This window comes from Saccoglossus kowalevskii, chromosome 14, assembly GCF_978046115.1.
Source record: "Saccoglossus kowalevskii chromosome 14, keSacKowa6.1, whole genome shotgun sequence".
Lineage (NCBI taxonomy): Eukaryota > Metazoa > Hemichordata > Enteropneusta > Harrimaniidae > Saccoglossus > Saccoglossus kowalevskii.
In genome coordinates, this window is record NC_140654.1 from 16332150 (window position 1) to 16358221 (window position 26072).

Here is a 26072-nt window from a genome sequence, read left to right on the forward strand (position 1 = left end):
TGTATTGTTTGCATGTATTGCGATATGTTTATGTTATGTGACCCGTTTTTTTGAGATTTTACACAGCTTGCTATTAATAATTATACAAATTGTATAAAAACATTCTCAAATAACCATGATGAGGATAAGTAAACCAAAATCAATGGCATAACATATTGTATGTAATGTATTGAACATTAGCAAGAAACATGCCTCGCGGTAAAGGTATATAAACCGAAATTACACTCAAGTCAAAATCATTTGGATATGCATTACTCATCAAACCCATGAAAGTATCTTCGTTTAGTGGGCTTAGCTTTATTTATTTAACATTTATTGTTACGTCCCTTTGGATCAATACACCTACAGACCTAATGAATCACATTTTTGTGTTCTAATTTATAAACGACATGTCTGGTATTACATTTTCTGTTTAGTGAAATAACCACCGATCACCAGGCTTTCATTTTGTAGCTCGATTCAACAATATTACATTACAACGATGTTCGGAAATGGACTCCTAAGTTAGATGGACCAATATGTGACTACATTACCACACAGTTAGTGTATTACACTTCCTGAATAAGACACAGCTGGGAAACATTATAGTTAATAATTCAGCTGTAGACGGATTAAACTCCCATGTTTTTAGTTATGCAATTTAAACTGGGTAGATAATGCCCGTCATCAGACACACCGGCACCATAATATGACATCCAATCAATAAATCCACCTAATCCACAATCGCAGACCTCCGTTTATGGGATATGTACAGGCACTTTTAAACTATGTCGTGTCTGGCTTGTAATACTGCCATAATTGTACTTGCTATCGAATATCATATACCCGTTAACACAAGCTGTACTAGTATTTAGAAATGAACACGTGAGTATCCGCGATTTACCAGGTTAAACAAATTGAACTGGCCAATCCGGACGTGACTTCGCTTAATAATAAGCTAATTTTCAACTACCCACATGAATGTTATTCCTACTCAATAGTATTGAAATTGATTGGCCCTGCATGACGTGTGAATTGCGTACTCAATCCATAAAAACGTTACAACATGTGGGTGGGTAAACCAGTTAAAATAAGGCCGAGCATTTGTTATGCTTCTGTTTGTGGCCATGACATTAATGTCGGTGACAAAACAAAGGGTGTAATCCGCTTTGTATGCGATAGATTGTCGATGTTCATATTCAAAATGTTGTTTAGATATTGATTATACAATGACATTATTTGTCCCAGGAGTTGTCATATAATAAATTGCTCACACATACAGTACATCGGCGATAGACGGAATCCTTTTATTGTGTTTACCCATGGCAGTACTAAACATAAAACCAATGTTGTAGTAGGTCAATACAAATGATTGCTACGGTACGGTGTACTAAGAATCTGGCATTGACGTTTTGTGGCTGTTAGGAAATTATATTAAACTTTGTAGAAACATGTTATATGTACCGACATAAGCAACTCAGAAATGAGCGTGAAATATGTGAAACATGATCGAGCGGGTCTGATCATTGCATCCTTCGAAGCGAATGTCCTTCATTGCAGCGTCGATAAAGAGCTTCGTTTGTGCAAAATTCTTTGCAAAATACTCCATACGATGGTTCGGTTCGTTTTAAATGTCGCGTCCCATATACATCCGGTAATGACAAAGTATGTCATCTCTGTTGGGCTGGTAAATGCCATAGAACAATGTGAACGTTTTCACGTGGAATTACTGTTCAATTTATCCCAGGTATGTATGTATGTAGTTACGTATTCCGTGTCACCCTTATACAACGCAGTTTGTTTTGTTTTTTTAAGTATTAGAACGTGAAGCATTCTCAGTTTTATTTACCACTAGGGGGCAATCAGTATAGCTTAGTTTGCTGTATAATTTACTATACGGAGTGTTTCAGCTCAGCCCACTATCTCCTCGTATTATATCAATTATCTTTGCCGGGAAAAATTACCAATCATTTCCCAAGTGAAATTTTCAAATCACGAAACATTATAACGTAATTAGAATCGTGCCACCACAGGGACAAGGACATTCGGTGGCGTAATGTGATATCAACTATGAGTAACTCGGAACTTCGATGAAGTAATAAAAACAAGTCATAAAAAGCATATATATGGTGTGAGTGTGTGGACAAATTATTATTCCATGGAATGAAATTCTATGTGCAAATGAGCAACCTTTTTTTGCAGTTGTATTGTCGACAATATCCCGATTTAAGCTTGTGGCATTTTAAGTTGCATGCAACAGTTTCGGTAGTCAAAAGGTCCGGACGTCGCCGAGCAGCTTCGTGAATTCGGTTGAGTATTACTGCATCCTATGATACCATACATCACCAAATGTTTCCTAATCGACGGTCACAGGTGAACTATTTCCCCTGCGTTACTACTGCGCCCGAGAAAACTTCAAACATTACATACTACCTAGGTGATTTTTGTTTTATTAGCGCGCTTCAAAATATTATTTGGACAGCAACGCATGATGGAATTTACTGCAGCGAAGTAAAATAATAACTTTGTCAATAACCGGTGAATGCGTAGGGTATCGATTGGTATAAAATCGTGTCTATCAGATTTGATTTTTTGGCTCTAAGTTACTCTAAATTGAAAGGCTTTCCGAGTATTATTTGCCAACAATACAACATTTAGCGGTTGTGTAAAAAACAACTGAAGTCCCAATTGCAGATTATCAAGTGTCTGTTATATAATGTTATGTAGTTCGATTACGGAAATGATGATGCAAGTATTTTCGAAATTCGTGCATGACAACGGCCCATATATTTACTACGTAATTTGAGTAAAGCGCGGTACATAACAAGGAGTGCATGGGTTTGTAATAATTGCCTAGGAAAGATAGTATAATAGTCTTACTCGTTGTATAGCAGACAATGCGAACAAAGACGAGAAAAATGACGGATAATTATCATGTATCGATAAAAAATACCAAGTGTACACAGTCATTCACAAATGGTTCATGGATACGTCATCGGCGACAGTTAAAGTTTGGGGCGTATTCATTAAAACTCCGATTGAGGCAAATGAGAGTCGGTCAGCTACGTGACATTTAACAAATGAGTTCAAAAGAGCTTCCTCGCAAGTAAGATCGCCTTGTCCCTAAACTAGTGTTCGTTTCTCACCCAATATCACGTCAACCTAAATCGTGAAGTACCACGTTTACATTGATCGACGGTATATAGTGAACACATATCATTAAGATCTCAGCGGGCTAATTGCCTCAATTGCAGTTTTATAATTAGTGTAACCATGCCGAAGACGGGATGACGTCGCTCTTGTTTCAGATTCATTAGCCGGGTTATAAACACAACATGACTATTCCAATGTTGAGATGCTGAACAGTGGATTACGGGTTTTCAATTGGTATTATATATACTTTGGTATTCAACCGCGCACCGAGGAATAGCAAATCACGACGACCATCTAGACTATATATCTTATCGAAAATGTCCCACGTGTTGCTTTTCTGTTCGAGCACGATGCGGCAAACAACCGTGTGCTTATGTGCTTTACGTGTTTAGTTGACGCTCACCACTGTACCAAGCATTTCTATGGGCTCCGTGCGCGCTGCTGTGTAACGCCGGTCGAGCCCGTGACAATTCGATAAAACAATACAAACTCAACTTTGAAGTAATCCTGAACAACCGAACTTATTTATTTTACACACGCGGGAATAATCTTGTTACACAGTTCAGGGGAGACTCAACAACTAACCCAAAAGTACCGTTTTCTGCGAGTTTTGGGCCTTTGTTCTCACCGCGATAGTTGCCAGACGGTGACATTCCTAATTGGTAGTATTTCTCTAATAATCCAGCATACTTTAGCGAATGCAAACAATTCATAGCATACAAATTAAACAACATGTCTCGGATAACATCTACTCTCTACAGAATGTTATATGCTTAACATGATAGAAGGGTATCTATACAACCGTATAAAACTGCGCACAGGGAGTTGGCACAAAATAATCAGTGGCTATTCAACTCATCTAACTGTTTTTTTTATCTGAACCATGGCATTAACATTAATACTGTATGTATTAGTGTATACACAAGTGACTTAGTATTACACATGATATTCATGTTAGAATAGGAATTGAAGTAGGGGAATATATAAAACAATAATTATACATATTTATTTCTAAATACAGGAGTTTACATTGATTACCATTGTCTAAACAGTCACGCATGTTGCATCAAATCGATGATAACGACAGTTTGTCGATACCTACTAATAGGTTGTTTAATCAGAGTGATTGATCGTCTTCTGGGGGGATAAATCTGTAATGATTACGTTGTTCGAGTAACCCCATAAGTTGATTGTGCACGTAAGCAGAATTTTCATTTTGCTTAATATAAGTCACCTGGACATATGGTAGCATATATAGATTTGTGAGAATCCATATTCTTTCCAATGTATTTTAAATCGATGGTAGGCGTCGTTGGATTGATATAACAGTCTACCCACTTGAGTTGACGATGTGTTAGTTGAGATCGTTATCACAGAAGCTCCCAAGCGTAAGCGTTTCGTTCATTCATTCACATGTATTGTACAGCCTCACGCATATAGCTTTGCAGAATCATATAGAGTCTCGTAACAAATATACGAATGCCCACACTCATCGTGTCAGTTTCGTTCCACGGCGGATTTCAAACACAGTGTTTAAATTGAAAACTAAAAAGTTTTTTTTCCACTTTCTGTGTGTTCATACTAAGTTAAATAAGCGCAATCTATCACCATAGTTATCCCAATCCAGAATTTGAGGCGTAAGTCACTGGGTTCTAAGATGAGAAATGGCCATGTGTTGAGTTATAACATCATGTCTGACTATCAGGGGTATAGTTAATACTAGTAATTTCAACCTCAGCCACCAACAATGCAACACTCACACGGTGATGACTGCCCTGTCGTAGTTCATATGTTCATAGAGTAAAATAGTGAAAGTGCAAAGGCTATCGATAAAATACTCCTAAATTGCTGTATATATCTCGACGATGCAAAGCTATTTCAAATGGCTATATTAAATTGAAGTAGATTTGAAATAGATGACAATGTCATGTGAAACAATGCCGTGCAGGAAATAGCATACAAACTCAACGTAGTTATTCTAAGATGAAATATAGTACACTCCTAAGCATTACCAGCTTACAATAAACTATTTACATATATATATACATTTGCATGTCTCATAAAAATACAAGAATTATGTTTGTTATCATTCCAATAAAATGTTGAACTTTAATAGATATAGAACATTTCGTCATTAAACAACCATGAGCTTAAAATCACGAAAAACTCAGCATATCTATCACAGAGTGTGGTTCAGTCAGAATGATTGATTGTTCTAGTCTAATCTATCAATAAATGAATTCGAGTTCTCCGACTTACCCGCTGTTTTATTATACATTGCGCTATTGAACAATTTATGATCCGTCTTTTACCTGTATCTAATATGTTATTACATAGGTATGTTTAAAGAGAGACGTTGATTTTTGAAGAAGAAGAAAAAAACATGTATTAAACAATCTACAATTCTCGTATAATATGTCGACATGCGAAATTGCTTTAAAGGGCGACAGTCGTCGTGCCGCGTTCTGTTCGATGTGGGACTCATAGCGACGCATACAACGCGTGTAAGATACATTGTTTATTTACATGAAATTCGAACACGCGCTGCGTGACGACTATCTAATATCTAATATCACAATAAGGTTATCCTTTTCACGACTATGTCATGCTTTAGCGCTTACCATGCTGAATATATATGTCTCATATATATATTATGAACATCTTACCTTATTTATGCTTGTTTTAAATAGTCCATGTATTATTTAATTACAATATATTGATTATCAATATGTAATTAGTCAAAAAGTCTCGATGTGTCGCCAAAATGCCTTTCTGTGAAACGCGTGTTATTTATTAAATACATCCTTAAGATTTACTCGAGTGGATTCCTTTTTTTTTCAGAAATTACCCGAATCTGTGTCACATCATGTTGAAGGGATAGGTTGAGAATAATAAAATGTCAATTAGTTTGCAAAGTTGTTTGTATCTGGCATGCATGTAATGCAGTTGGGGATTTGGTTGACGTCATTGACGTCATTTTTGATTCTTACTTAAAAGTACATAATGTTCCAGTCATTGAGTCGGTGTACAAAAGTAATTACCTTTCGAAATTATAATGTACTATTCACTATACAACTAGTTACCGCTGGTTAATCGGTTCAACGATTGCAATATTGAGTACCTCAATAAAAGTCTATGAATAAATAATAACGTATACATTCGCTGGCGGTTTGTTGATTAATTATTAATAACCTATGACAAATGTCTCGGGGTTGCCTAATATAGTTGTATATTTATGATTTATGTGTCTATGTCATAACTAATATCTGTGTACAATCGTCAATAAAAGTGGATCATTGATTAAGTAAGCACATGATTTAAGAATGGTGCATGACGCGTTTACATTGTCTATGATCCAGTAACGGTGCTCACTATTAGAGACATCTTCTTCCACACACAAGAGAACACTTACTAGGAACTGTGATGTGTGATTTTGTCTAAAAGTGAATAGTCACATTACATAACATGTATAAAACATATTCAAGTAGTATAATAAATGTATGTGTACTACTGTTGTTGTACAAGTCTAGACTAAATTATGAGTAGAACTGGTAAAGAAAAAATACATTTTAATGCTAACCCTGAATATATAGAAAGTATTCATGGAAGACGCAACTTGTATCACGAAAAAAACAAAAAAGTTCCATTTTAACTCGGGATGCAGTGATATCATTTTGTTTGTTATAATATATATATAGATGATATAGTACTATTTTTGAAACAGGATATATCACGAAAAGCGTTAGAAATCAGTGAATTTTATCGGTTACTTTTTCCGGGTCAAACTCATAACTTTGCAGCATCCTATGTACTACACGAATAGAAAGTATGCTATTGTTTACCTGCCTATCTGATCACGTATATGAGGTATCGATTTCTTTTAGATCTGCACATGCGCATTCCCAACGCACTTGTATATACTATCTCTCTCCAAAAACGTTTAGTTTTCGGTTGCCTAACACTGAGCAAGGCTACACGTGTTTAGTGCCAGAATTGCCGCGGCATAACGAGGTGAGCATTTATTTCTTACGTGTTTTTTTTTTTCGTTTTTTTTTTATTATTTTACGATAAAACACACACATCCGCATGTGAACGTATGATTTGAGAGAAACTCCAGTTCATTAACTGCGATGTTATGTTGGCTCATCTCTTGCTTCTATGCTATCGATAAAGAGCCATTGCTCGAAACGTCTAGCTATTTTTAATAGTTATTTAGGACTATGATTACCTAATATTATCTTCAATATATCATCATTATACAGACGGATTGTTGAAACATTTTACGGTGGGCTCAATAACTCATACATTTTCTTTGTCTCACGTTGAGTTAGTAGTAGCGAATATTTTTTGCAGTTTTCATCTGATTAAGGGTGATAGAATTAAATGTGGAGGACTTACCGGATAAATCACCTTAAGTAACACTTTGATCTATTAATTACGGAGTTTATGTAATTGCCAGCATGTTTCAAGATCGCTCACGTTTAATACGTAGTTTTCTAACGTTTGATATTTGATATCTGTTTCATATATTTTGTTTTACCCTAATTCCATGTAAGTATTCAATAACACACAAGCGGAGCACAACATGAAACGTGAGCTCTGTTAGACCGTCTTGAGGCAGATTATGTTTGCCCTAGCACGACCAATGTTAAATGTTGAATTTTGCTCGAACGGTTATTAATTATCCATACCCGCGTACTCTTTTTTAATGTCAACCCTCATTTCAAACATCGCCATCAAAAAATTTATATCGCAAGTTATTTATAACTAGATATTTACGATGCAATACTTAAAGAGATAAACAATCTTGATTGTATTATTACGACTCTGGTTTTAAAATATTTTGTCAAACTCGAATAACCCTTCATATTGACAGCTGTTATACAATATATGTGTTGCTAACATAGTTCTTGTTCACGAGTTGAAATAATGTACAAGTCTCTTAAAAATCACACATTGCCTGTCTTGATTGCATTACATCCGAGATCAATCCGATTGCATTTTTTTTATTATGAATTACTGCGAGTCGCGATACTTCGAAGTAGAAACGAATGTGTGTGAGTTCATACGCTTCACGGTACAATTCAAAATACTAAAAATGTGAAATATGAACAAACAATGTATCGGATGAAAAGCCAAAACGATTGCAGTAATTCTGGCTTGTTGCGATTTCAGTGTTTAGTACATATTTCCATTAATTTGCACAAATTCAAAGCTGTCAAATACTTCCCATTATATGAGTTCCAAACTTTGCAAATGCTTTTATGATGATTTCTAATTGGAAATTGAAAAGCAAATAGCCGTCTCCTATTTTCAATCAATGGCTCATTCTAGACATAAGAAAACAGCCGTTGGCGATGTATTATAGATTCAGCCGTTCAAAAAATGTATCTTACGATAAATGTTTAACTGGGATACTTATCGATATCAGGGATTCAAAAACAAACTTGTGTTTACCACGAAGAGGAGTACACATACGTAGTACGTATACGAACGTATAAGTAGTGTATTGATTTTGTCGATATTGCACAACCGTGGAGACTATTAATGGGAATACTATTACCAAGTGTAATGCCGACTTTGGAATTTAATGTATCCCCGCGGCACAAAACATAATCTTCAAAGATCATTAACACGCTGTTTAACGTTGACGACATAATGAAAGGTCACGAGGACGATAACATTATGTTCACCCCCCCCCCCCAGGGATTTGATCAGTCGACCAAAACGATATATATTTCTGGAGGCTGTCAGTTCGGGAAGAATGATGTCGGTGCTTTTCGTGTGATGAAAAATAATGAGGGGGGAAATATACATATGCTATCTCAGTTATTACGTTTTCTATAGCACACAACATTTTAATTCTACATTTTAAGTGCGCATGTATCGTTGGGAAATCTAAATTATGCATTTAATTCCAAGCTCAACACACACAGCAACACACTTTTTCAACATGGACAGAATTGATATTCGTGTACATTTAGAAAAAAACTCGTACGGTTATAGATGACTTCATAGAACACAGATGTATATTGGTTTGTCGTAAAGCCCAGCAGAAATTTCGAGAAAAGTGCAAATCGTGGAAACTATACGCCTGTTCGACAATAGACAGTCGTCATTATGGAACTGTGTCTTCAACGCATGCGCGATACATTGTCGCATGTCGATATTTCGATTACATTATCTCCCAAGTAACACAGTTTGCTTGCGAGGGATATAGTACAAAACTGTTTAATGTCAAGCGATTACGTGTTGTGTTATCGTTACCCATTAATCTGGTAGATATGACCGAAACAGAGCCCGTATTCATGGCAGTATACCACCCTAAGAGTGTGTGTTAAACTTTCATTTAATAATATATTTCATTGTCACTGGAATGTATACATTCAAGCGGGTAACAAAATTGATGCACTTAATACTTCAATCATCGATACATAAAACTTGGAAGGGCTCAGTGAGGTTGCAAGTGACGTCATATCGATGATGATTTGTTGCTGGTATCTGCGAACTATTCATTTTTCACGATCGAAGATAGTCACAATTGCCACAAAACGATTTAATGAACCCATTAAAATGCGACGTATAGTCGATATATTCCGACAGCTGATGTAGTATCTAATAAATTGATAAAACTTATCAATCACGACATTCGACAAAACTATTCAAACTAAATCAAGTCACACTCATAGTTCCGATAGTTGGAAATAAAATTGTCTCAGAAAGGTTCAATTAGGTTCAGTTAGTTGGGTCAAGTCGCAACCTACAGCAGCTGACTAGCTATACTTTAAACATGCTGGATGACAGCCAAAATGTTTTTTTCTCTGCATCTCTGACCATAAAGACCCATCCAGAAGAAAAATGTGTACATTTGTTATGCAAGGAGATGGCCCTGTAATTCAATCAATGGGGAAGTTTAACACAAACATTATAATGCAAAGAAAACAAATGTTGAAATACTATAATAATGTTTTAGGACAAATAATAGAAAAACAAAAAAACAAAAAATAACATTAGACTAGAAAATCAATCACCAAAATCTTGCCCTTTTAAAAACACTGGATTGCCTCGTCAGGCATGTAGTTAATTGTTATTTTCCCAGGGGACATATATATATATACTGGTCGATGGTTGGCGGCATAATAGTTATTTAAATCTAATTTGTTATCGTGGGCGATACTCATATGAATGATACTTGAGTCGCTTATTATCGAGGATACATGATGTATGTTCGCCTGGATAAGTGCAAGAGTAGAGCTCGTAATGCCGGTGTACAACGATGCGACTGTATAGTCACAATTACAGCTTGGAAAGCTCTAATCATCACGTTAACCAACGAATACATGTCAAACGTTTGAAACACTGAAGTATATATGTTTGTGGTGGGTGCGTTCTGTGTATATTAGCGCGTTTTTGTTTATAAGTATGATCCGTATCTGAGTTTGGCATCATGATGGAACGTCTGTGATGTCAGACGTATCTCTATGTCACACACTAACCATGAGTGATTGACCAATCGCTCAATAAAAAAGTGCACGTGGTCATGATACTATCGAATGATTTAAGTACAGTGAATAGCGTCAATATGGTAAAACCATAGAGATTCGCACTAATGTGCAGGTCATTTATCACCACCCATGCGTTCTATTACCATGTAATAAGGTTGACGTCATTGGTCATTTTTTTCACAAGTGAAGAGAGTATAGAACTGCGTATTACACTATCAACATACTTAGTGACTGACGTAAGCTTAACATTTGCAGTGTATATAATCGTACAGGTGAGCAATACGTTTCAACTATTCATGGAACATAGTGTTTTCATGAAATAGAACACAAGGCCGTCACGTATGGTGATTTCAGACAACCAATCCACAGTACATCGCCCTTTTCACTGATGGCCCAAGCTAACTGAAAAGCTAAGAAATTATCTTGCAGTTACGGCAACTGTTGGTCATTGATGGGGAAGGGTGCCAATAAGTGTCTGTATAATGAATGGGTATTATATGTCTATATATCGGTATATCTGCGTAAAACTCTTCCCCGATGATTCGAGATTCGTACTCTGCGGCTCCAATTATTGAGTTTTCTCGATTGAACTATAATACAAGCATGTCGAATAGTTTGTAACCACATATTGTTATATATAATTGCTTTCCCCGATCACCTGTAGCAATTCTGCTACCGACTATAATGTGCAACAAAATCAAAGGGGGCTCTGGGAGGCATACATTCTCGTATTGCCACGACTTTGGGGAACATTAGTTCCGCGAGTATTTGTATTTGACTTGGCCTAATTGACAGCAGGATTGCCACGCCATGACGTTCCAAAATAGTGTATGTTTCAAAATGCCCTGCAAGTACGATATAATTGCAATGCACGTGTAAACTACTGCCCTGCTACACGCACCCTCTGCATCGTTTGGCATGCATTTGAATAAATTAGACCATGCATGGGTCGCTGGCTAATCACATAGTAATATCACATTAGATCTACACATGGACGGAGTAAAACAAGTACACAGGGAATAATAAATTGTCGGATGCATATACGACATTTAATGATCTGACGTCAAATGTTTACGGAACTTATTCCTACGACTAATGTTGCGTATTTAGGGGTGAAAATGCAGTACGGTAAAACGAGTGGAATTAACGAGTGGAAATTTCCCAACACACAATCTTCAGGCCGAGGTCAAAAGATTCTGCGTCGATTGCGTACGAGTGCGCGCAATTAAATTATGTACAATGAATGGTAAAGACGGAGTTCGTCTGTTTTTATAATTATGTGAACGCGTGCTTGGCCATGGAATTTACCATGTCGTTTGCGATGGAAAGCCAAGGGAAGGACGAGAAAATTGAAGACTTTTCAAATTAAAAACAACACGAAGGTATATTCGATGTTAATCAACAACAAAATAGAATACATAACACATTCAACAAGAGATCTAAAAAGCCCTAGACTTCGAATGCGGATTTTTCCATAACGTGCTCTGAAAATACCGACAAATAGTACTTGGACACGTGACAAAATTGCATATTCATTGCGTGGCTTATGATGTACAAGACTATACAGTTTTTATTATCACATGCACGCAATCACAACATTCAAAAATGAAATTCAACAAACACAACATCATTTGCATATTAATAAGTTACAACCAAGTACTCCATAGCACATAATAATAAGTTTATGTATCCCGCTGTCACCGTGTGTTACAGACTGTTTAAAGCGCTACAGTCATTGCGACGGGTCGGTGTTGGTACGGGTCCCAAGCGATTGATACAGTGCGCTGTGACAGTGAAGCTCTCAAGCCAAGTATGGTGTTTTATTGAGTCGTGTCATGTTCTATGGCAAATATTAGGCAACTCTATTTCTACTTGAACAGACATATTAGCCAATACGTTCGACGTACATAAGACATACGTCGGGAATAATTACGCATGATTGCTTTAAGTGAATATGTCGATTAGAGAGTCGGGTTCGTGAAACTAAGCATACTAGCGAGAATTAAATCGAACATTAAATGAATAAAATATAGGATATCAATTTCACGTGCAATATAAGGGTACATTTGTTTAACTGATTTAATAATCAAAACATTCTACGATAAATGTAAATGATATGAAATACACTACATTTGTCCATCTGAAATTTCTCCCACTTAATCGCACCGAATCATCTAAGGCGTATCGTATCACTGTACAATTCAAATTTGAATATCCTTTTAGTTAATTATATCATGTTAAGGTTTAATTACAACCATAGACCCTCTAACAGAGCGTCTATGTTAGAGGGTCTATGTTACAACCAAGAAATTATCGGAAGATTCCATGTTATGATTCGTTGTTACATGTCGGGCCTCTTTGATGTGTGTTTACTCTATACATTTCACTTTGTAGAGTTTGGATGTGACTAAAAATATGTTATAACAACAGATGGACACTGCCGTCGGTTACCGACACAAGTGTATTTGATATTAGACTAGCCGTATACATTAGTGTACATCAATACTATTTAATAAATTATAATTGAATCATGGACCATTTATTGTAGGTGATGTTTTCTTTTTGTGAGTTACTATGTGAGAGTGGGTAAACTGTCCGGCGAACTAATCTCCAACTCTTGACACTATTTTAGTCATTTCACTTTGAATTAAAGCATTTGAAAAAAGAAAACCACATTTAGAATTGTACTTAGAACACAATTAGATAAAACGTTAATGTTATTTGTTGTTGCACTTACGGACATTTACAAGATACGATAGTTGTGTGGGAAATAAAAGTATAATTCTGCCAGTAAATAAACATTACTCACATCAATAGTATTTTGCAGCGTCAATGAGTAAACAGTGTATAAGCAAAAAACAAATACAAATTACCGCAAAAGTCATTGGAATTGAGAGAATGTGAAATAGTAACTAGCGTGCGTGCGGCTTCAATTGAATACACACACACACACACACAATCTTACGAGAGATATAGCGTAAAAACTATTGAGATGATGAGTTGTTTTTAGAATGCCAGCCACAATGTCAAAAACAAACTCGATCCGCTTACATTGGCCAATCAAATTATTGTTACTATACAGATATTGCAAATTATTATATGCAGCTTGGCGACACGGAACTGCCTTGATATGTGACATACGTATTGCTTACACAAATTATCTACCCAAACACAGTACCTAACATAAATTACATTGCATAAATAATTTGTATATGTAATAATATATTTAAAGAACTAATACTACTGGCAATCTATACAAAAGTATAAAGTTCTTTTCTTTTAGTATTGAAGCGCGGAAGATGAAATTTGCCCAATTTTAATGTTTCCCCTGCTTTTAAGAAGGCAAATTTCCGTTACAGCCGTGCTTCGTGATAACATGTCGGCAATGTAAAGCTCCCTAAGTAGTGCCTGATTAACAGGACAAAATAGGCAAATCCATTTGATAATTGAAGTGAATAAATCAACGTATACGACGACATTAAAATAACTTTGCTTTGGTTTTAAACGATGCAATTTATGTAATTTAGCGTCAAACATTACGATTGTGTAATGCCGACTTAAATTCGAGTCGTTTATAAACATTTCAGGTCGTTCATCTAGACTGGCGTCGACTCAATCCGCGGCTTCCTGTCTAGAGTAAGTAATATATAATACATATATATATAAACTCATCATGACTATTTGATATCTCATTCGATTTCACTTGCTGCATAAAAATGCACGTGAAGGTGGCGATAGAAAGTAGTTTCACATTGCTATTGATAATGTATGTTAGATTCAGGACATTGGCCAGAATCCCCTCTACAGCCATATTCTTTTCAACGCTAAATATAATTCAATTTAGAATAATAATAATAATAATAATAATAATAATAATAATAATAATAATAATAATAATAATAATAATAATAATAATAATAATAATAATTCAATTAGTTTAATCATTGCTTATTTATATAGATTAATTACTTTTGTTATGTATTCATTAGTAGTAATTTGCTTATTAATCATACCTGCGCCATTGACAACAAGTAACAGATAGTACTTAATGTCATATTATCCACGATCTAACGATCTATGATATAATTGTACACCGGGTTCTGTCTTGATACCTATTTGTTAATTATTTGAACATCACTACTCGGTGGCATCACCAAACGAATCAACATCGATTTGGTATGTTAAACCCAGATAAGACTGTTTTTTTCAACTTTATTTAAATTAACGTACCACACATTCGTGGTAGTATGTTCAATAGTCACATTATCATTAAAAAAAATATGAAGCTTATGTGCTAGTCAGCATTTATTTACTTGGAAATATCTACAAAATCAGACATTACGTCCATCAATATATTTATAAAATTCAAACAGCCTACTATAAGGAGAGATCTGGTCTTAAAATATAGTTATATAGTTTGAAGAGTGCTTTCTTAAATATCAAGCCAAATTTTTTTTTAAACAATCTTCCACTAAATGTGAAAAGTGTGATTAATTATCAACAATTAAAGAAGAGACTGAAGACTCAACTATTTTAACAAACCTGCAAAGACTATAAACAATAACTTTCATTTTTTTTTCATCAGGGTGTGACGTTTTTTTAATTACAACTTTATATAGGTTAAATTAAACAATAAATATTAGTAATTATACTTCTGTTTCAAGAACGCTGGGCGTAGATCAATATCTATGAATCAATATCACCATGTAGTACAAATTGGTATCACGAAGGCAAAGAACTTATTAGTTATTCGCCAAAAAATCATGAAATGTTCGTGTATTATCAATGATCCTCAAATATGCCTAAAGCCGCTATACGCAAGCCATTCTATTCACACTTAGCATTTCAAGCACTAGAAACTGTCTGACATTTATCTAAATAACTCGATAAATTCTAAAAAATAATGTCTTACTGACTTCCAGAGATCAATGAGTTTTAGAGAATAAAGATTATTACCATTTACAACTAATGCTCTGGTTCAGCATGTTCGTCAGGACGACTGCGTATGATTCACGATTCCATCTTCTAATTGCGTGAGATAAGTTGATACAATTTATAATCCAGTCTTTACGATTGGCATTTTAATATGTAGTGCATTAGGCTATTTAACAATAGTGGATTCGAATAAAACACGTGTTGTTATGCAACAAAATGCCTTCCGGTCGGTACGTACAAATTATCCAAATGGTCATTGGCACCCATCTAGAGCGAGTTATGTCGCGGGAAAATATTTTAGAATATTTTCTTATATTAATTGATTGATTAGACCTTCACGACGTAATCTCCGCATCTTAAAAATACTAAAGTAATCGTTTTTAATAACCATTCATACTAAATGAAGTATGATTAATAAACTACAAAATTGCAAAATCTTCAATAACCAAATCGCTTCGTCGGTTTAACTTCGAAATTCTTTTAGTACTTCTGTCGCAAATCTAAAAATGACGGTTCTTTAGAAAACCCACGATAAAGTATACGTAACTGTGGGCCTTGAAGAAAATATGTGTTAGTGTACCTCCACAATGCAAATTGCACACGTTCATTGCATAATTGCAGCGTTTTCATCAAATTGCAATTTACACTTTCCATCAGGATCGTAACAAACTTTCTCGATTTGTTCATGTTGAGATATAATATTGTCGTAAATAAAATTATCATTGATGACTTCAAATAGGGAGAAGCGCTCCTACAGTTGCCAATATGAATGCATTATTCAGCACTTTATGATTACTCAAACGCGCTGCGCCTTCAGTTATGAAACCACAGCAACCTGATCATACGTATCCTTCCCGGCGATGAAACTAATTCAGTTTGAGGTGCACGTTTATGGGGGCAATGTATCAGCGGAGATACAGTCATCAATTCTATTTCATAAATTGGAATTTTAAACTACCGTACATAAACTGAATATCTAAGAAGTATCTTTGATACAATTCTCGTCAAATTTAAATGCGCTTAAAAATTGAACTGATCGCAGAATACATAGACTAAACACCCGGGGACGAATGGGGCATTTAAACGAGTTAAACGAGTGCCTCGGGCATTTATAAGACTGTTGACAATTATTTATGGTTGCAATGCGGTTGGAAATCATTTTAAAAAACACAATAGGTCATACGGTCGTCTGAAAGTGTGTTGAAGTTTTAACAAGTATCGTGCTAAGGCTTCTAATAAATATTACCTTCTATCAGCGTGCTATCATCGAATGCGATTTGTTTCTCCGTATCGCGGATGATCGTTTAGAATTGTCATGAATTTGTTTTCGCGTATCTGTTAACCGACTTAATTAGCTGATTATTAGCTGAATTGCTGTGTTATGTCTGTCATCGTGTAGGCCTATTTGAAGTTTTGGACGGAACTTGGCTCAGTGGTTTGGAACTAATTACAAGATACCGTCGCTATTCTGACATCCGTAGTTATTAATGTAGTGAACGATTAATCAAAAGATATGACGTATTCAGTACTTAGTGTGATTGGCTTTATGATTGAAGGTTACGCCTTAGAGTCTTTTTACTGCTTTGTAATTGGTTAGAGTTTTGAAAATGAATAAAGAGAGTTTGAGTTGGTCTTGGCGAATACTCCACGACAGACGCAGTCCGAGAGAGTCCAGGGGCGAGCCTTGACGCAGTCCAGTCTTGGGCGAGTCTTGGTTCAGCCTTGGATAGTCTTGGGGACTTTTCCCCAGGGCGCTGTGTCTTATAGAGTGCTCCAAAAGATCGACTAAGACGAGAGTTGAAACGTATTTCGTTGTGTGTGTCTTATTTGACTGTAAAGTTAAAGTGACTTTCCCGATCCCGTACCTCAAGGGGACGAGATAGAGAGACGAGACGAGTTCCCCCCTGACAAGTGTGGAGAACCCGAGAGAAAGAGAGATTTCCCCCTGACACGTGGTGTGAGAACCCTGGGCATTGCGTTTTACGCACATTGACATCCTGTGAAGAAAAGTGAAATGGCGAAGGTGTGTCTTTCTTGCGAACCGAACTAACTGGCTCGATGGCAGAGACAAAACCGCGCTTGACGACTAACACCGTTAACAGTATGGCACCGATGAACGACGCTGAAGAGATGAAGACCTCTGAACCCCTTATGAAGGATGAGTACCGGATAGGACTGTATAATTAAGAATTGAACGACATTAAAGACAAGAAGATGATAAAAACGACCCGGACTAACGCGACAAGAGAAGAGACGCTTATAGACTTTGATTAGAACTTTAGCTATCTGTGTATTGCTTAGAGAACTGCTCGCTGGACACTGTAACTGACACTGTGTAACTCAAGGACGTTGAACTCTTTTCCAGAATCCTAACCCTATTGCTCAGTAATGTAATGTATTGCTTGCTTTTCCTATCGTTTTTACCGTTTCTTTTAGTGATGTCGAATTGTATGTTATGTAAGCGCCCAGATCTTTGTTTTGAAATGATATTTAGTGACGTTCGAGGTCCTTTATAACAATTTAAGCGCGTTTCAGTGGACGAGTATTTGCAACACAGTGTTTTGAGTTTTGTGAAGTTTCATGGTGTTTTTATGAGTTTATGAGTACGGAATATGATGGGAGGAATGATGCCCCCACGTGTTTTTCAGAGTTTTGAGATTTGTCGAGTACAGAGATACCGACGTTTTAAGAGTTGTTTTTGTTTATGTGTTGTTTCCGGAATACTTCTGACGCTTTTTGAGTTGATAGCACCTTTGTAACGTTTTTTAATGTCTTTTTGAGATGATAGTTTGGAGCGCTTATATACGTATTGTTTGATAACGCAAGCTTTTGTTCATGATTGACAGGATTATATGTAACTCAGTAGTTTCTATCGTTTTGCTTTTCCGTCTTTTTGCCAGAGGAGTAATGTATTATGAAAGCGAATTTGTCTTTGCATTCTGTTTCCACGCCGTATGACTTTTGTTTAGATTAACGAATTGTGAGTTCAGTTGAAGTTTATAGGCGTATATGACAGGAGTTTGATTAATAGCTTTTTATTCATTGTTTATTAGTTACCGCTTTGCAATGCTTTAACCGAGAGACGCATCCCTGGTAATCACGTGATCATGCTGTCGACTGCAGCGATTGGCTGATCGCTTGGTTACACCGCCACGCCTTAGTTTTTTTTGACCTTTTGATATAGAGTTTGTAACCTTAGTAACGGAGAAAGTGAAGCGACGGGTTACCCTTAGCGGACCCTTTTGAGAAAAGTGAGTCGATTGGTAGCCTTTCCCTTGTTTTTGATTTATAACCGTTGATATTTGTGACTTTATAACCATTGTATTTAGACTTTATAATCATTGTACTTAATTAGTGTGTTTTACTCTTTTTGATTTATACCTTTTATTAGTATTGTATTTAACCCTATGACGATGACTGGCTGACGGTATCTTTGATTTGTGAACGTGCAATGCCGAGAGGCATATCTCAGTTTGGGTGAAGGGATGTGTCATGAATTTGTTTTCGCGTATCTGTTAACCGACTTAATTAGCTGATTATTAGCTGAATTGCTGTGTTATGTCTGTCATCGTGTAGGCCTATTTGAAGTTTTGGACGGAACTTGGCTCAGTGGTTTGGAACTAATTACAAGATACCGTCGCTATTCTGACATCCGTAGTTATTAATGTAGTGAACGATTAATCAAAAGATATGACGTATTCAGTACTTAGTGTGATTGGCTTTATGATTGAAGGTTACGCCTTAGAGTCTTTTTACTGCTTTGTAATTGGTTAGAGTTTTGAAAATGAATAAAGAGAGTTTGAGTTGGTCTTGGCGAATACTCCACGACAGACGCAGTCCGAGAGAGTCCAGGGGCGAGCCTTGACGCAGTCCAGTCTTGGGCGAGTCTTGGTTCAGCCTTGGATAGTCTTGGGGACTTTTCCCCAGGGCGCTGTGTCTTATAGAGTGCTCGATTGACCGACTAAGACGAGAGCTGAAACGTATTTCGTTGTGTGTGCCTTATTTGACTGTAAAGTAAAGTGACTTTCCCGATCCCGTACCTCAAGGGGACGAGATAGAGAGACGAGACGAGTTTCCCCCTGGCAAGTGTGGAGAACCCCAGAGAGAGAGAATTTACCCCTGATAGAATTGCCAACTTGGTAATCCTAGGGATGCGTTTATGATTCATAACCATAACGTTACGGAGAACAAACCATCAATCTCCTGTGTTTTTGTTGTCTTTGAATGAGTATTTTTAATCGTCGTGTGGTTATTTTCACGTCCAATGGTCTGTACATGCAATGATGTGAAAATTATAGTTCTGCCAATCAATTTACCCGGGAATGCAAACGTCTCGACATTAGAAATGTAAATAAAAAAAAAAATGAGTTGGTAAACTAACCGTCGAAAAGTGCGACTAGAGGCGTGGCCGCTGAATGGCCATCAACATGTATACTGAATGTTGTTGATCCAGTACGTACGACATCGTTTTGCTGGTTCACGGAAAGATTGAATTAAAATACATGATGCCTAATCTCAATTACAATATCGTCACGAGCACCTGTCCAATGCGCATGGTAATGGGTTGTACGTGTAACAGCGGGCAATACAAGTTTCTCTAGAATGCGCAAAATGCCGCACAAGCATATGCGAACCCACTCAATATATATAGTTCATCGTGATCTGTCAGTTCGCGTTAAATTCAAATTTGACATTACTGAGCATGATATTGTACATATATGCCGCAATGCATTGTGGTATATAAATCATTTTCAATTGTATATACTAATTTTATTTTTTTATTTTTTTTTTTTTGAAATTCTTCCAATTTTTATCATTAATATTATATAACTTTTTCAGCTCATGTTACCGAACAAAAGTGTGGAAAAAGAAATTTTGACCTTTTTATGACATTTCGTGCTCTAGTTTCTCGCAAAATTGGTCGTGTAATTTTTGTATTCATGCTCCGTATTCAGATGGATGAAATAAAAATACTAGTAGTTACATTATTGTGTGTGGAAGCAAAGCTGGTCGAAGACTGCCAGAATTCTAAAAACAAAAATACCTCTTTCCAGACACTTTGCTAAAAATGTACACCCTACTCAGGCTTTGGATTTTTGACATGCATTAGCCATGCTTCTGTCTGAATGAACAATTTTTATGGCTCAACGACGCTTTTAGGCGAAGTTTGAGCTTATAATTTCAGTAATGAATGCTGCGCAGACGCTTTTATGCAAAGACATCGTGGTTCAGAAATGGACATGCCTAAGCAGCTTTCTAAATGTAGGTACGCCTCTGCTCGGTTTGACCCCTCAGCAACAAATCTATCTAGCGAATAAAACAGTCATATATCTGACAGCTGGTGCCAATTGAAACATACTAGTTATGGAATTACGTTAAACGGCTGCGATGTGGACTTTTACATAAGTTCTAACAGCGACCTGGAGTTGACGCAAAGATTACCCATTGCGACGTTGAGTACTTATGTCTGAATACTGATTCCGATCTTTACTTCAAGCGCTAGTCAGATCACATATTGAGCAGATAATTGCGTTTCATTGGATTGATGAAGTCTAGTAGACTCAGTGTAGTTTCTTATGTCAACCGTCTTCTCTACTGGTGTACACACTTCTGGCGTGGCGACGCCAATTTCGATGTGTGTTCTTCAGACGGACAGTTACGTTTAAAATGATTTGGCGCCAGCGTTGTCGCAGAGCCGCGCTGTGTTCTTGACGTCTGCGCCGACAGTCACGTGACAGTCAGTAGGTCAAATAACTCATCGAGAATTCAGTGAAGGTTGAAACAAGAAAACGCACATGTCTTTTTCTTCGAGGCAGAAAATTAAACGATATTCTACGAATAATAATGATTGAATTGATTTTATCGAGAGATTTTTAAACTACAAGAAACAGAACAATGGTTAAACCAAAATTAGTGGTCAGACAATAACGTGATTGGTGTCTTAATATGAACAATAACAAAGCTTGGACGCGGGGAGGTAATTTTCTAATGTAATCTATTTCTGAAAAAAAAATAGTTTGCCATATTTAATCTTACGGGCTTTGGGGACTTTCCAAGTTAAATGCCCTTAAGTAGTTTCCGTAAAATAATAAATTTATATTGAAATAATTTCTTAATCCATACCAAAAATTCAATTCACATAATGCAATAAAACAGTCATCATATAATTTTACAATGTATCGTCGTACATAAATACATCACTTATCGCCTTATGTGGACCAGACTTGGCGCCCTTCGAATGAAAACAAACAAAGATGTCATCTTACTTCTTTGCACTGATTATCATTAACCGACAATTTGGAAATGCGGCTGCCGTATTCATTGTGCAGACAGCCACCGATCTTACTGATCGCGCCCATCGCGTTAACAGAATTGTGTATTCCCTCGAGTCTGTATGTGAATGTAGGTGACAATTCGAGAACGAGGTATCTATACTACCCACCTCCTCTCGAATCATTCACTATGCAACCTATGTGTCAGGTCGTCGATCGAACGAGATGGCGTACAACGTTCCCGAGCACCTGCATGTTCACCCCGATAGAGTTCACGTCAATCGTATAAACGTCGAGGTACTTCAAAATTGAGTGACACGTTTTCTCGAATATTATGATCTTGAAAAATACGTAGCCAAGTGATGAGCAGACTAATTATATCCGAATGATTGTGGGTTCGAAAGCACATTAATGCGCATATATGCAATGCATCATGGGAATCAACTTCCTAATATATAAGTGTATTATACAACACTATAACTCATATCAATATTAATATATGACGTAATCATCCCATGTGACCGTGTAACATTTTGAGACGTGAATTCAACGAAGAAACCAGTCAGAAATTACGAAAGCATGATGGAGATTTAATATAATAATATGAGGTTATTACGAGGATACATCAAAGTATGCATGAAGACAGTGCAGCGGCAGTATCGACAGACGCGAAGCGGAGGTCGATGCGACGGTGTACTGTCTGAGTGCATATGTTGAGGTATCCTCGTAATAACCGTATTATTGTACATCTTTTCCTTCAAATGATACATCCAAGGAATGCCGAAATCCGAAATTTTTAAAACAGAGTCAGTGAACTTCTTTGTGTGGAGTCCGAACAAACCCATGTTATTATTAAAGTACGCTTACGCATTTCTTTATATATTAGGATGAAAATACCCCGTAAAATACCACAAAATTACGGCATGCTGTAACTTATGATGTTACGGTGAAAGATGTATAATAATATAATATAATAATCAATGTGGGTCCAATCTACTTAATAATGTTAGTAGTCGTGACGCCGCGTAGTCGTTTGATGCACATATCATTGCTATCTTGAGTGGCATTAAAATACATTTATTGTTGGATGATAGGCAGTTTGAATAATTTGCAATATTTGCATAATGTGGTTACTAAACATGCATGAAACGTGTGACGTAATTCATTATAGTATGATATGTGTATGTCAGAAGCACATACCACGCACACATGGCGACTTATTATGTATAAACTGATTTAAAATGATGGCATGCAGACATTGCGATTTAAATTTTAAAAAAAGGTTGTCATTTACAAAAACGACGCTTATTAATCAGAGTTTGTTTTCATTTTTCGGTCACATGACCGATATATCGTCAACAAGTTCGCCCATATCAGCGCCTTGTGACATTATTGCTGCTACAGATGAATTTTCTGAACTTAGCGTGTGTTCTAATGAAGTTTTGTAAAAAGAAATTCAAGCGCAAATAGATAATTTTGAAATAATCAGTTGTTTCTGGATATACCTAGAATACTATAAATATTCTGAAGTGTATCTTTGCGCAACTATTTTCTGTTTTATTCTTTTGTTTATCTCTAAAATACAAACAAAAATGTGACAGATTAAAATTAATAAGACCCCAAATACTTGAGTAAAGGTATCTTGAAATAGAAAAAAAAATCGTGGTATTTTTGCTCCAGTAGTAATTTTGATATTACTCAATTCATCAAAGAGATCAAGCTTGGTCAACCATACGCAGATTTTTATCCGAAAGTTGCAGTCACTATTAGCAGCGCCATCAATGTTAGAAGTGAGAAAACTGCGGCATATATATTGATGAACGTTCGGACGTCAAACTTATAGGCATATTCGTGTTTGTTTGATTTTTGCGATGACATATATAAATACAAGTGTGAAAAAGCATATTATATATATATATATATATATATATATATATATATATATATATATATATATATATCATAACGCTTTTTATAGTCTGTGTTGTGAATACAATAATCTGACGGATCATGCAAAAAAAACACATTTTTAAATTGACACTTGTATGGAAACTAATGTTTTCATCAGTCGATAACGTTTTACTTTACTGTTTATACCACAAAACATTCTAAAATACAATAATATAAAAATACATTAAGATAAGATAAGTGATCGTCACTAACAGGTAGATTTATACATGAATATATGTAAACAGCGCAGAAAACGCATGTATATAATTTTTATTTTATTTTTTTTCAATTTTCAAGCTATCGAGGTTATTTGAAAAAGTGAAACAAATGAATAAATGAGAATATGCCTGCATGCATTGAATGAATAAAAGATGTCAGTCGTGTACACTTGTAAGTTTATAGCTTGGTAGTATACTTGTTTCTCTCATTATGTTTTCCTCTGCTCAATATATAATGTCAATTATCTAATTACGTAACACGCTATATTCAGTGATGGCGTGCTGGTGATCGTGTTACTGACTGTGAACTCGATATTTATGTAATTCAGTTGGAAGCCCGGTTATGGCGTCTCCCTGCTATACAGTGCATTAAGACCACTTAAGTGTATGTGTGTGTGTGTGTATGTATGTATGTATAATATATATATGCCGACATTCCACTGGTGTCTTAGGTGGGCTTCATAGCAATGAGACTCTTGCGCTACTCAGCTGCAGTTTAGAATTCCGGCGCATAGCGCTCGGTGAAATCAAATGATTATAACGAGAAAGCTTTTAACCATTGTTTTCTACTCCACCTTCAGAAGTCAGAAGATGCCCCAAGTAGCGATTAGGCAGCTGTATTTCTACACCCACTCCATGAATTGAAGACGTTGAAACTGGATGTAGAGGGCCGCTGAAGATACAGATTACTGACCTGTGTTAATTGAGAAAACATCGTGTGACGGCAAAGGTCCTTATTTGAGTGGACAGTCGACTGCAAATTGCCTGCACCACGTGGTATACTACTTGATGTAGGCATTTAGCGGAACAGTACTTCGAAATAGCTCTCACAACTCACGCACACATGGATCGTAGCGTCGACGCTCGTGTTTGAACCTCTTCAATCCATCGGAATATTATGAACTGACCGCCCCTAACGTGAAGCGGTGTTTCCGCGTGTCGCGTTCCAGTGACGAGGACATTAGCGAGCGAGTCTTAAAAATTAGCGAGGCAGGCCATGGTGAATACGCGAGTCATTTTCCCATTACTGGCATCACTGGTGATCGCAACGAGGTAAGACATGTACCAACACATTCACTTGTAGTGTAGAGCGTTTTTTTTTTGTTTTTTTTATACCGTGGTCGGTTTATATATGGTGCCCAGTTCCGTTTTGTAGATTATGCCATGTAATTTTTAAACAATACGTATGTGAATTATATTGAACTGGCATTCACCTCAGCTATAATTAGGACCTACACGGTCAACGCGAATGCAACAATACGGGGATAAGCAGCTAAAAATAATCCAAAGACTCGCTGTTTGTCAAACGTGAACATATACGCATATGCATCTAATATGTGACATGTTTGCACAGCAGAACTTAACGCACACCTGTCACACCCGTACGGTCTATACTTCGACTTAACCCACAAACGAGATTTCGAACTAATGTCAGTATAAAATAAACGTCAATCCATCAAGCATCCACGTTTTTAACAACTAAAATAACATAATACACAAACAAATATTCTGAAACTCTAAGATTAATTTTGCCATAGTATTCTAAATTACAATATGTAAAAAATATATAAATTCTTCTGATTTCACGTCTAGGTATTTTTCAGCGGTTTTTGTATATATTTTGGTATAGTTTATTTATAGTTTTATATAATATATTGTTCACAACCTTAAAGAGCAGTCCTGTTATATTTGAACATCAATCAAGATGAAAAGATTAATTTTTGCGATCTTATCTTGAATATCGCTATCGACTAAAAACAAGAGAACGCAATGTGTTCTCAGTGTTAAAGTACTTCCGCGTTGTTAAATTCTGCAATCTTAGTTTGGATATCGCCTATCGATTAGCACCTGAGAAGGCAATACAGTGTTAAAATACTTTTATGGATTTCAAACAATATTTTGTTTCATGTTTGTGTCATAATCGGAACACTTTTTTCGCAGCATATTTGTTCACTTCGAGCTCTATGTTTCAAATTCGAAATCCCGTATGTGTAGCGTATTCAACATTACGATAAAGACTTTCCGTTTTCGACATAGTGAATTTTTTAGGAAAAACCCTA

The 26072-nt window shown here is 36.2% G+C and overlaps 1 protein-coding gene across 1 annotated transcript in view; it reads left to right on the forward strand.

The window, feature by feature from the left end:
* The window catches only part of LOC102803717 (glycine receptor subunit alpha-2-like), a 122182-nt gene that overhangs the window by 21945 nt on the left and 74165 nt on the right, over positions 1-26072 (forward strand). Inside the window, exon 2 of the mRNA XM_085507965.1 lies at positions 24594-25065. Coding sequence (XP_085364091.1) covers positions 25010-25065 — 56 coding nt within the window. The 5' untranslated portion in view covers positions 24594-25009. The remainder of the gene's footprint in view (positions 1-24593; positions 25066-26072) is intronic.